The 12936-nt window shown below is 30.6% G+C and overlaps 1 protein-coding gene across 1 annotated transcript; it reads right to left on the reverse strand.

The window, feature by feature from the left end:
- Positions 1-788: 788 nt before the first annotated feature.
- LOC111380712 (LOB domain-containing protein 38-like) lies at positions 789-1802 on the reverse strand. Its single transcript, XM_023004347.1, has 2 exons — positions 1459-1802; positions 789-1367 (listed from the first exon to the last, which is right to left on the reverse strand). The coding sequence occupies exons 1-2, from the start codon at positions 1640-1642 to the stop codon at positions 925-927; spliced, it is 627 nt and encodes a 208-aa protein (XP_022860115.1). The 5' UTR covers positions 1643-1802; the 3' UTR covers positions 789-924.
- Positions 1803-12936: the final 11134 nt, after the last annotated feature.

Genomic DNA, 12936 nt, shown 5'->3' on the forward strand with positions numbered 1-12936 from the left:
ACATGCCAAGTGTTTGTTTGGTTTAGCTAAAAAGTTGATAAAAACTTAAATCAAAATTAATAATTAATTTTGAGAATGTATTATAAAATAGTAGATTGATAAAAAATACGTGATTAAAAAATAAGAAAAGAATTTAAATTTACGTCTAATATTATTTTATTGGATAATGTATGGTTGAAAAGAATATAGAAAAAAATATATTTTGAAAATAATGAAAATCAAACTAGGGCTTAATAATATATTTATTGAGCTCATAACTTTTATCTACTTTTCAATGACATATTTTACCTACTTTTATCAAAATTTATCAAAAATTTGAATTTTATTAAAACCAAATATGGGCTAAAAGATAAAGAGAGACTAAAATTATGATTAAATTTGTACTTTTTAGAAATTGAGTGTTTCGAATCTTTCTAAAACAACAAATTGAAATAATCCATTGATATCGTTTGAATACTTTTGCTCAGCAGATTTCTCAAAAAAAAAATAATAATAATAAATAATAAAAATATATAAATAAAATTAAGAGAGGTCGTGCTTGGAAGGCAAGTGGGAACTTGGAAGGCAAGGATTATTCTTGGAAGGCAAGGTGTAACTTGGATTGGCTTGCTTGGCACTTTGTCAGACCAGGTGGGGAGCCCTCGGACCCTGGCCAGTTGGAGGCACATCCTGCGATTAACCGGACTGTGTGAAGAGGGGCCGGATCACAGACCCAAGGATTAGTCTAGAATAGGACACCTTGTAAAAAAAAAAAAAAAAAAAAAAGGAGGGAAATCTTGTCCCAATAATCTACAAAACTTGCTCGATTCGGATCCCGAGAAAAATAGTGACATGTTTGGTACATAAGACTTATATGACTAAACAATATTAAAAATTAAAATTTAATCCTTTTAAATTCAGGATACCAAACATGAAAAACCAAACCTACTTGAACAAGTTAAGAAGCTTTGGTTCACTTGCCTGCTGATCTCCACAAACAGTCGTCACAGATTCTTCAGAATTCATTGGACTTCCGAGCCGCCGTTTCTCCGGCAAAGCTCTAATTTTCTCGCTCCAAACACTAGGCATTAAACTGATATCAAGATCAGCTAATTGACTAATCTTGGAAGGTTCATCTGGCAAACGGTGGCGGTTTAGTACCTTGGATCTTGAATTCAGGCCCGGATCTTGGAGATTGTACATATCAGTACAGTCCACCGAATCACCGTTGGTAAACTCCGGGATTGGCCTCAACGCGCCACCACAAAGGACGGTCTGCACCGCCTCCTGGCAAACGTGCCAATTCCCTGTCCATAAAAGCCCGACTGCACCATTCACAGGGTTCACCGTTCTTCCAGCGGCTTCAAATAGCAAGGATCGGAAAACAGCTACAGATATCATATACACACAAATTTCAGTTTACTTCAAATTCATAATTTAAACAAATAAGGCGTGTCCAACAGAGACTCTGTAATTTACCGGGCCTTTGGTTTTCCGGCACCGCAGAGATGAAGGACATGAGGCCAGCGCGGCCGAAGAACTTGGCTACAAATACGGTGGCGTGGCCTTGAGCTGCAGAGCTTTCAATCCACTGCAAACAAGGCCTCAAAATACAGTTCTCACTGCATCCCTTTCGAAGAACTCGGCATCCATTGCAACTCATCTCTTTCTCTTTCCGCTATTATATATCAGTATTTCTTGGGATCAACTCAAAACTTTTAGGTGAAATTAAGAAGAAAAGCAATAGAGAAATGAGACTGATAAGTGATAAGGGATGCTTGGAAAGGAGAATGAAGGGTGCATATATAAAGATGATGAGTGAGGATGAAGTTTTTCTGGTTAACTATAGAGTTAGGTTAGTTGGAGTGGGTTGGGTTAGATTCCAAAGTACTGGGCAATAGCGGCTCCGGGTTTCCGCGGAGGGTGTCTATCAACCGTTGGATTTCTTTGCGGCTCTCGGATAACCTATGACTTGTCTTTTTTTCTTTTCTTTTTTTCTCCTTATTATTATTTTTTTTTTGGGCACTACTATTCATCATCTGTGATGATCATCATGAGTTTAACTAATAGTAAATCCCCTTAGCTTATTGTCTAGTAAATTTACTAGACTCGCTATTACGTAGATAGGTGATGGATGGTAAATCTACAAGACTCACGATTATGTAGATAGGTGACAGATAGCATTATCCTTTTGACTTTTACTTCCTACAAATTGGATATTTTTGTATTTTTTTGCATTAGCAAATTTGATTTTTAGTATCTGATGTATCATTATATTGTATATACAAGTGTATATATATTATCTATATGACATGATTACTACATAGAATTAAACAAGTATAAATAGATCTATATCTATATTTATAATATATTAAATATAACCTTAATTTTAATTTAATTTAATTTTTGTTATAGGATCATTTATAACCGCACATTCACACGATAAAAATATTCTATAAATAAATTCATAACTTTTTTATCATTTTCAATTACACATTTTTCAAAAAATACAACTCAAAACTATGTTTTTAAATTTTTAAGGCCACTAAACAGGGTTAAATGAGAATCATTTTGTGGGCGAATCCATCCTTACTATAATTCAATTATTCAACAATATCTTACTTTTTTTTAAATATGTATTTAATTATTTCGATAATATCCTACTTTTCATTTTTCAATATGTATTTAATTTATTAATCATCTAAACCATTTGAACAATATTATCATTAATTATTTTTCAATTATTTAGTTATGATGAATGTATGTTTGACACATTCATTACTTTACTTTTTATTTTTTAATATTTATTTAATGTATTTAATTATTTGAACAATATTATCATGAATTATTTTATCAATTGTTTAGTTATGATCAATTTATATTTAACAAATTCATTCTACTTGATTGGATAGTAAATTAAATTCATTAAAAAATTATTAAAGTTGGTGAAATATGTGGTTGAAAGTTCATGAATTCCATAAAATATTTGGTAAAACTAATTGCTAATTTTCGTTTAGATTAAATCTAAATTTTAATTCATACCAAATAAAAGTTAAATAGCTAAGATGTTGAAAATTATTAATTTTTAGACATAAATTCAAAATCTATCTTGCAAATTATGTTCTTGATCATAATAATAGATTATTAAGCCTCCATTTGACAATTTTTATAAATAATTTATAAATGATTAAATTTCATTTTCAATCATACATTTCAATGAACTCAAAAATACTATCTATTTATCTACCATTTATTTTTATCTATTTATAAATTAAACCATTTATAAATTATTTCCAAAGGGCAGCTAATTTAAGTCAATTTTTAAATAATTTTTGGCCCGAAAAAGAAAAATGGTTAACATACATTAAAGCATCATGACACCAAATGGATAGAATAGTTTGTTGTGTAATTATGAATTTTTGAACACGAATAAGATCAAGACAACTTAAGGTTGCGTAAAAATAAGGAAATCTAAGATAGATTGACAACAAAATCAAGTCGGCGTATGAGATAGGATGTCAACATAGTGCCACGTGATATATTACACGTACAAAATAGTACTAATTTTTCTTGTAAGGTTGTTAAAAATATTTGTAATACTTGCTAAGCATTGCTGATAACATCAATTTTAGCAACGAGTGCCATCATTTTGGAATACTACGTTAACTATTTGAAATGAAGTGATTTGTGTAACGACTTTTTGTACTGCACTTGGTTTATACATTTTCTTACTATACTCTGTATGCGTCAGTCGAACAAGTTGTGCACAGAGTAGAACCATCCCTAGATGTTCCATCAATAAAGAAGAAAGATCTAGTCTTTTGGAGCCAATAATTCTAGATGTCAAGATGGAGTTGTTGGAGAAATTGTTATCATCAAATAACTAGATCTATCATGTTGGATCACCAAGAATTTATGAATCAAAGCGAAAGTATAACTGAATCAAACATTGTTAATTGCAACGATTGAATCATGCAGTTATGTCTTCCAAATCAACACATGGCTCATTTTTCTCTCTGGTGATGGGATGCAGGACAGAATGAACAATGCATGTGATTTGAGGACCATAACCATGATTATATAATGATTGTCTGTTAACCTAATTTGACCCGTCATGGAATTAGGAACAATGACTTGGTCTCTACACATAAAAGCCCATAGGGACGGATTTGGGATGGGGTGGGGGGGACTAGTTGGGTTGTAGTCCCCCCTCACTTGGTCCAATTAAAATTTTTTTAGGGTAATTTTCTTTATTTTTTTTGTAAAAATGATTTTTAATGAGTAATTTCTTTTTTTTCATGTATTAGCCCGATTTGAAATTTTTTTAGTCCGATCTTAAATTCAAACATGGATCCATCACTGAAAGCCCATACTCATATTAGATGCATTAAAGTTCAAAATATCGAAACTTTATTAGATCACTTTAAATGGACTTAACCAAATTTAATAGCATTTAATTTAATAAAAAATAATTCACATATAAACCCACACAATTGATTAAAATTCCTTACAGAAGTTCTATGAGCAAAAGCTTCCCCTTTACATCCGAGGTGATCCCGATATATCCCATTTGCAGAGGTAAGAACTGGAGAAGCATTCGGGCTTGAAATGGTGGATTTTGGGGTAGATTGCTTAACACGACTACACTGCTGAAGACGTCAAGTGAGTTTTTCATCTATTTGCTTTCATTTAAATTACTCACATCTGATTGAATTGTTAAAATTGGAAGAAAGAGGAAATTTTAAATCATAGGTCGTGGATCCTCAAGGGCTTATAAGAAATATTCAGATTGGTTTATGAATGATAAGTGGATCTAAAAATTTAGACTTTTAATAGTTTTTTTAATCAATTATAGCCTAATTTATTGTATATTTCATTTATTAGGTAAAACTTGATAATTGGAAGTAAAATTGCAAGAAAGAAACAAAAAAGGGGGCGAAAATGATGAAGTCCAAAGTTTGAGGACCAAATTATAAATATTCAATAGTTGTTTCGGGCTACAATACGATACGTGGAAGATTGTTAGGAGAAAGTGGACAACTAGTAGTCAAAATGGAATGGAATATGATCAAAATATTATCACAAATCAATTTCTATCGCATAAGTTATATTCCAGAATTTTAACCGAAAATCGAAACCCATTTTTTCCATAGTAAATGTTCAAATTGAAAAACTTATAATTTTAGCAAAGTTGTAGCCCTGTGAGATAGTTTTCCAACATGTTTTGAATTGCCTCAATCAAATATCGAAAGAGAAAATAATGACCAAAATACTGACTGCTGTGCAGAGACAAAAACATGCGTGCACGAATATAACTTTCTTTATTCGATTGGAACTTTTTTGAAAACCAATTTGGACATGGTTTTCAATCAATTTTTGACTCCTACAAATACCTAGCAAAACACATATTAGACACCTTTTATATACATATTATTCTCCATTATTCATCAATTATTATAATCAAATGAACAAAAATTCATAATTTTTGCAAGAGAACTGAAATAGACTTACAAGAATTCAATAAACTAAAGACTCAAACTTGATTTTTGGACAAATAAAAGAAGGCCCAAACGTAGATTCATTAAGAAACTATGGAAAAGATTCAAGATCTCAAAACTCAACTCCATTTCTTTAATTTATCAAAAATTCGGGTTGTCTTTCCACTTGAATATGATTTCTTGTAATTTTGCTATGCTAGGCTAAATTTATAATTGTTAAGATGTAAATGAGCCATTGCTATGAAAATTTTAATATAAAATAAGTATTTTGACGTCCAATATGGGTGAATTCATGGATGGTTGTTATTGAATTTTAATGCATTCTCAATTACTTGATTACTAATTTTCTTAAATGTGAATATTATTGATTTCAAGAAATATAATAGAATAGATGGCACTAATAACAATTGTTGTAAAGTCCGATGGGAAATAAAGATATACCGTTATGCTTTGTATGATTTTTATAGATGTTCTAGCATTTTTAATGCGTATTTTTTGTTCGTAACTTTCATATGGATAAAGAAATGTCACATAAAAGGATATATTTAATTGACATTGAAATATACTTTTAATTAACTTAGAAACATTGATCAACATAAATAAGTACATATTATCATGATAATTGTATTAAAAATGGATTAACAAGTGAGATTCGAAGTCTTAGCATTCATCTCACATATTTGACAAAAACCTTCATAATTAGCTTAGTTAATATAATTAGACCATTTAATATAAATACTCAAACCAATTTGGCTATTCAATTACGCTTGAAATTAATTGACACTAGATTAAATACATAAACCTTCGTGGGTTCAACGCTCTATTCACTACTTTATTACTTGTTCACGATCGTTCACTTGCGGGAAATCAAACGATCAATGAACATAAAATTTGCAAGCTTTGTTCCATTCAATTAGTTGCCTCTATAAGCGACTACAGGTTCCTAGATTGTGCAGTATGTAGGAGACCATTCCGTAAACGAGTCATTTTGGCTGTTGAGAAGAGGGAGTTCAAGTGGACAAAATGTGTACTAACCTTTTCTTTTCCCATGTTTAAGAGCAAGGAAGCTAAGATCCCAAAATTCTTGTGTGATTGCCACTTACTACGAGGAATTGATTTTCAATTCAGAGAGCAAATGCATGGTATTTGCTACTGAATTCTCAAGCTATTCTAGCCAAACAAATATAGAAAACTTGAAAAGTAAAATTGCAGATTGTACAGAAAAATAAAAGATGGTTTTGGTGCAATCAATTAAGTGTCTAATTTTATAGGAAAATGGTCGTTGAACAGGGTTAAAAATAGGGAAAGTGTGGACAGACTGAATTGGTAGCAATTCGACACGTGTTCCTCAGTTGTTGACCCTATTTTTGTAGCATTTCTCCATTTTATACATCTTTTCTTTGCAATTATGTGCATTTGATTGGGATTGAAAAGAACAAAGCACAGGGAAAGCTGAATGAAGAAAATACAGGTCAAAATTAGTACCATTGTACTTGTGCAGTTTATCTGCATCAAATGCAGACTTTTCAATTTGAAGAGTTTCCTTCAATCCTGAAGCTAAGTGATCATGGAAAATGCTGTTCTGCCAGGGTAGTTCTACCAGGTATTGTACATGTTCCTCACAATGAAATGGGCCCCACATTGGACCCACATATAATAAAAAATTGAAGAAAAAAATGCTGACCCACCCAATGTGAGCTGCCTGTAGAAGGCCTCAGCCTGGCAGTATAGCATCTTCCATCATATCTGCACCAGAATTAGACAATAAAAGATATATCGTAAAACAAATACACCCAGAAATTCAACTGGGCAAAATTGGCAGTTCAAAGTATTGATGAAGAAAAAGATTTTAAATTTACGACCAGTCGTTTTCCCATACCAAACATTCAACAATGCCACCATGTATAGAATGAAGCAATGGGTTTATTAATCAAATATGGCTAATTGTCAAGTTGTATATCATTTTGAAAAATGATTTAATATAAGCTCAGCAAAATTCCTGGCCAGTAACAAAAATTCAATGCGTCCAACACCTGAAAAGTAAAATGCCCATCATCGAAATAGACAAAATTTACGGAATATTATGAATAGGTTTGAATTGAAAAAGAATTTTGCTTGACTTGAGAGATGACTAGTTGCGACTTTTCAAATAAAAACGGTCATATCGAAAGGCCATGATGTTTCGAATGGGGTGTGAATATTCAAAAAGGTATATATTGAAAAACTGGCTACGACTTATGGTGCTGTTTTGGCTAAAAAAATGTTTTTATTATTTTAGTCTATAAATTTCAATAATGCTATACGTACAGGCTTTCGATCACAAAATTTTTAAAAATGATGATGTAGAAAAAAAAGGTATTTTACACGTAATTTTTTTTTTTTTAAAAATGGAAGAAATAAAAGCCCTTTTTAACATGTCAATTTTCGAGATAATTACAGGATGTCAAACGAAATCAAAATATTATATTCTTAATATCATTTCGAAGTGCTCACGACCTAATTTTTCATGTCATTAACAGAGTGCGAAACAGCGAATCATAGCAAATGTTGGCATCAAAGCACATTGTTTCAAACTAGTATTTCAAGGATTATGATAACACACTAACTTTAAAAAAATTTCGACAATCATACACTAGTTGAATTCTTAAATCACATACCTTATGGACAAATCGAATTGCCTAAACGAACAACAAGAATAGTTAAATGTGCCTATTAAAAAGAGACATGTTCCTCATCTGTTCTTTAATTTTCTTTAATTGTTTCATTAACGTTTATTATTTTTGAGCGATAAATTTTTAAATATAATTTACATCATTTTATTAAAATTTTTACATGAAGTATGATGTTAAAAATTTTTGGATCAAAAATTTAATTTGGAATTTTTAGGAGAAATTTTACATGAGGTAGGAATTATTTTTCTGAAAATTCGTAACAAAATTTTTACATCCAAAAATTTTTGACGTTGTATTTTATGTCAAATTTCTAATAAAATGATATAAATTATATTTAAAAATTTGTCGTGCAAAAATTGTAAAAGTTAATGACATAGTTAAAAAAATTTAAAGAAAAGATGAGGTACACTTCCCTTTTTAATACGAATATTTGATGTACGTTTAACTATTTTCGAAATTCGTTTAGACCATTCGATTTGTCTAAATAATTATTATTAAAATAATTAGCTTGCTTTATATTTAATTTTGTCAGTAGAAAGTGTATTTGTTAAAAAATTATCATTAAAAAATTAATTTAATTATGAGTATATTATTGAAGTGAGCCAAACATAGACGTGAATAAATCCAATTTCTTCGGACTTTATAGTCCATGTCATTTTCTCTATTTCTGGTGGTATTAGAATCTTTTGGTACCGAAAATTGATGCCCATATCAAATATTTTTTAGAAATGTGACGTACAAATATGTTTTTTTTTTTTTTTTTTATTGTGTGTTTTGGACAAAATTTTCAATTGTTTAGAATTGATGATTGTCAAAAATTTTGGGACTGTCTCATGAGAGTACTCATTGGGTACTTTAATAATTTTTTATTTTAACATATATCATTTCTACCTATGTATCATACTTCCGTTATTTTATATAGTAGTGGTTGGTGCACAATAATTATTGTTGTACACCCTTACATTCCTCTAATAATGAGGAAGGTCCACAATTATAAAATTCATGTCGGCTCCCTCACATTGTGAGAGGGCCATAGTGTACAAAAAATTTTATTGTATGTTATATTTTCCACAAGGGTAAGGCTGCTTCACCATGGCAATCCCCACCATTAGGGGGCACAGGGCACCACATGGCGTCCCTGGAAATACGGCGCCTTGAAGTAGCACTCTTTCTATGGAGAGCGTTGATGTCTTATTTGACAAGGAAAGCTATGAAACTTTAGTAGAACATTTTAGAGTTGACATCGAATTTTGGATTTACTTGAGAATTTAAAGCACTTTATTGTGAGTTTAGCCTTCCAAACTAGATTTCATGAATAAAGCATCTATTAGGTATGAATTCATTGAATTTTTTTTATTTAATTTCAATCCACCTTCGCGTCTTTGTCTTGCTCCATCCTTGGTAGACACACAACCGTGAAAAATAACAAGTTTATGAATCGTAAGCATTTATACCATTTATACCATGAATCGTAACCACATAGTTAGATAAGAAAAGGGACTAATAAATCCATTTACACTCTTTGATTTCCTTTAAAACTCCATAAAATCCCATTTTTATAAACAAAACTACTATTTTCAGCAATAAAGAAAAGAAAAATAGCAACTCCTAGAACATGCCATCTCTTAAGGGATGGTTAAGTCAATTTACAATGTAATGAAGAGTTTGGCACCATAAAAAATGGAATAAAGATAGTGTTGAATGAAACATATATACAAGACATTAAACACCCATTGCTTTTGGCTTGGAGAAGTTTCTAGAGAGAGAGGAATAGCCAAAAATAATAATAATAATAAAATAAAATAATAAATAAACATGCTTGTCTTGTGGGTTGGATATGTCTGTGATCATAGAATATTAAGGTGGCAAAAGTTTCCATCGTACAAGACAACAATCAAAGGTTTCGTGTTGTTTACTTCAAAAATAAAAAAAAAATAATAAATAAATAAATAAATTGTTTTTGAATGCTAACAACATCTAGGTTTCTCATTTTGGAAATGGTAAGCTTTTAAATTTATCGATCTTTTCTATTATCAAATAATTTAAAAGGTTTAGACGATAAAAATTGAATCACATAATAATGACGTAATATTACAATTAGTAATTCAAATATGGATATCAAATTGACATTAAAGACAAAATAAATATATAATATATAAAGGTTTGTGTAATTTTTCTTAATAAGGTTCATCTTTCAAGATAATCCTAAATCTTAATATATTCTATTAGAGATCATCAAGCTCGAATTACCAAAGTGGTTTGTTTAAGCCCAGTCGAATAATTGGATTTTATTATTGATGTTTTCAAAAGAGGTGTCATTTTATGTGGCATGTTAAGAGTAAATATAATATTGAATAAGATTCAAATAAATATACTATATAAGAGTTATGCTACTCCTAACTAGGTCAACATTTTAAGATGAACGTGTATTTCTTTCTTGTATAATCGATCAATTATTTATCCACATTTTATGGAATCCGCAAATATTATGACTTATCTATTACTGATTTTTATACATTTATAATTTAAATCGATTATAAACAACTCCAAATATTTATTAGTATTGTTGTCCTCGAGGACCTTGAAAATGGTTTACGGTATCTTTTACATAATTGTACTATTCAATTTTCTTTATGAGAAATACCTTTCGTGTTTGAGGGCTGCTTCTTGAACAACCCCCTGGACATCCAAGGCGTTGTCTGGACGTCCAAGGGTTGTTCAAGGGGATTTATCCTTCGTGATTTTAAGATTGTTCGAATTTATTACATCAAAGCAAGAGGCTAGGGTAGGGTAGGGTTGGTTAGAGTGGGGTGGGGATAGTTGTTGTGCTTGCCGTGCGACATGAAAAATGAATATTTGTATGCCTTTTTTTCTCTTTTTTTTTCCCAATGGAATAAGCATAGATAAGGAAACAATGCAAGACAAAAACACACATATATTAGGGAATTTACTTCTTTTTTTCCTTCATTTTACAGCATGAGTGTTTCAAATTGAATTCAGCTAACTCAATCGTCCTCAACTTAAATAATAGACAAATTGGAACAATTATTATAGGTTGATCATCAATAGATTTCGCAATTTTACTAACAAAATGTATGATTGAGACGTCGGCGCAAGTCAAATTATCATGTACTATCAGAAATTTATGAAGAAATGCATTTCCACTCTATCAACACCACCTAAGCAATAAGCATTGGCTAAAATAATTATAATCCAATGGATATATCTGCTTATAAATTTGAGTGATGCTTCAGAACTCGGGATTCCGTTCCAAGGTCGAGGTGGCAGCACCTTGACCCTGGATCTTCACACATGTGGAGCCCGCCCCTTTTGCATTGGGGGCCGAGGTGGCTGGGCTAAATCCCGGGATCTCTAGCTTTTTTCTATAAATTTCCATCATTGACTGGGTATGTGTAGAATGTAATGATTAAGGTTTGGTATAGACGTATACAGATTATCAACAATCAAAATAAAACAGAATAATGATTCTCTTTTTGTTTACGAAATTAATCTATTAATGATGTTTTTTTTTTTTTTAACTGATGCTCATCTTCTAAATGTGGGATGGTAAAGTCACTTGATTTAAAATATTAAAAGATTAAGTCCCCTGGTGGTATTAAAATTAAATTTTAGCAGATTTTGATAAAAAGTTGATGAAATGTAATTGAGAAATTGTGGATCTCATAAAATATGTGGTTAAAATTAATTATTTAATTTGACTTAAATTAAAATTTAGTTTAATTAGTACCAAACAAATGTTAACTAGGGCCACATATATTATAATCTAAATATTATTTTCAATACATCCCTCGCGTATATATCATTTAAGTACTATATTCAATATGTCTCCTCATAAGTATGCAAAATAAATTTTAATTAAAGTCCAACGACCCTTGATCATTTACCTTTTTCGATCAATACTCATGTTGGTCTATAGAACGTTCTATTTATATGAATTGTTCTGTCGTTGAAAATAAAAATAAAAACATAGGAGAATGTCCATTTATTTCATTGTTCGAACATAGTCGTCCCAAGATTTGGGGGATGTATTTTTAAATTTTACAGTTAAAAAATAAAGAAGAATATATGATATGTGTAAGAGAATTCTTTAAAATCTTTAAATAAAGCAGTGAAAAGGACATTGGTGTCTTTGGCGTGTGAAGTCATTCATTCCACTGGAATATATATGATATTCCAATTAAATATTTTGCAACAGAATTATTTGTTTAAAACGATAAAGTGGGCTTTTTAGCACGGCACTACGTCCAATTATTTCACCCAACTTTTCATTCGCATCACAAAAGTATAAAGGAGAAATTGCATTGTTAGTCCTTAACTTATTTTTGTTGATACCGTTGCCCTCGACATTTTTGTTTTATTGCATCGTTGATCCCTATTAGAAACATTCTGTCTAATCTTTTAATTGAATATAACAGGAAAACAAAAGACATATACCAAAAGAGAAACAAACTCGGGGTAGTGCGAAATGTTTTTTTTAACAATTTTTCCCTTTTTTGTAACTAATAAAGAAATTATCATCTTTTCAATAAAATAGTTAGTTTTTAAAAGTCAATAGACATAATCCATCCATTAACAACACTACAAAAGAGATTTGTTGGAGAATTCAGTGCCAGAAAAATAAGTTGAGGATGAAATTGCAACAAGTATCATATGTTGGGGACTAATGGTGCAATTTCCTGTAGTAAAAATGGTAGTCAAGTCTGAAGTATTTACTGAGTTTATCTTTAAAAAAATTATTCATATAAAGATAAGTTGTATGTAAAAAA

Source organism: Olea europaea, unplaced genomic scaffold (genome assembly GCF_002742605.1).
Source record: "Olea europaea var. sylvestris unplaced genomic scaffold, O_europaea_v1 scaffold2190, whole genome shotgun sequence".
Classification (NCBI taxonomy): domain Eukaryota; kingdom Viridiplantae; phylum Streptophyta; class Magnoliopsida; order Lamiales; family Oleaceae; genus Olea; species Olea europaea.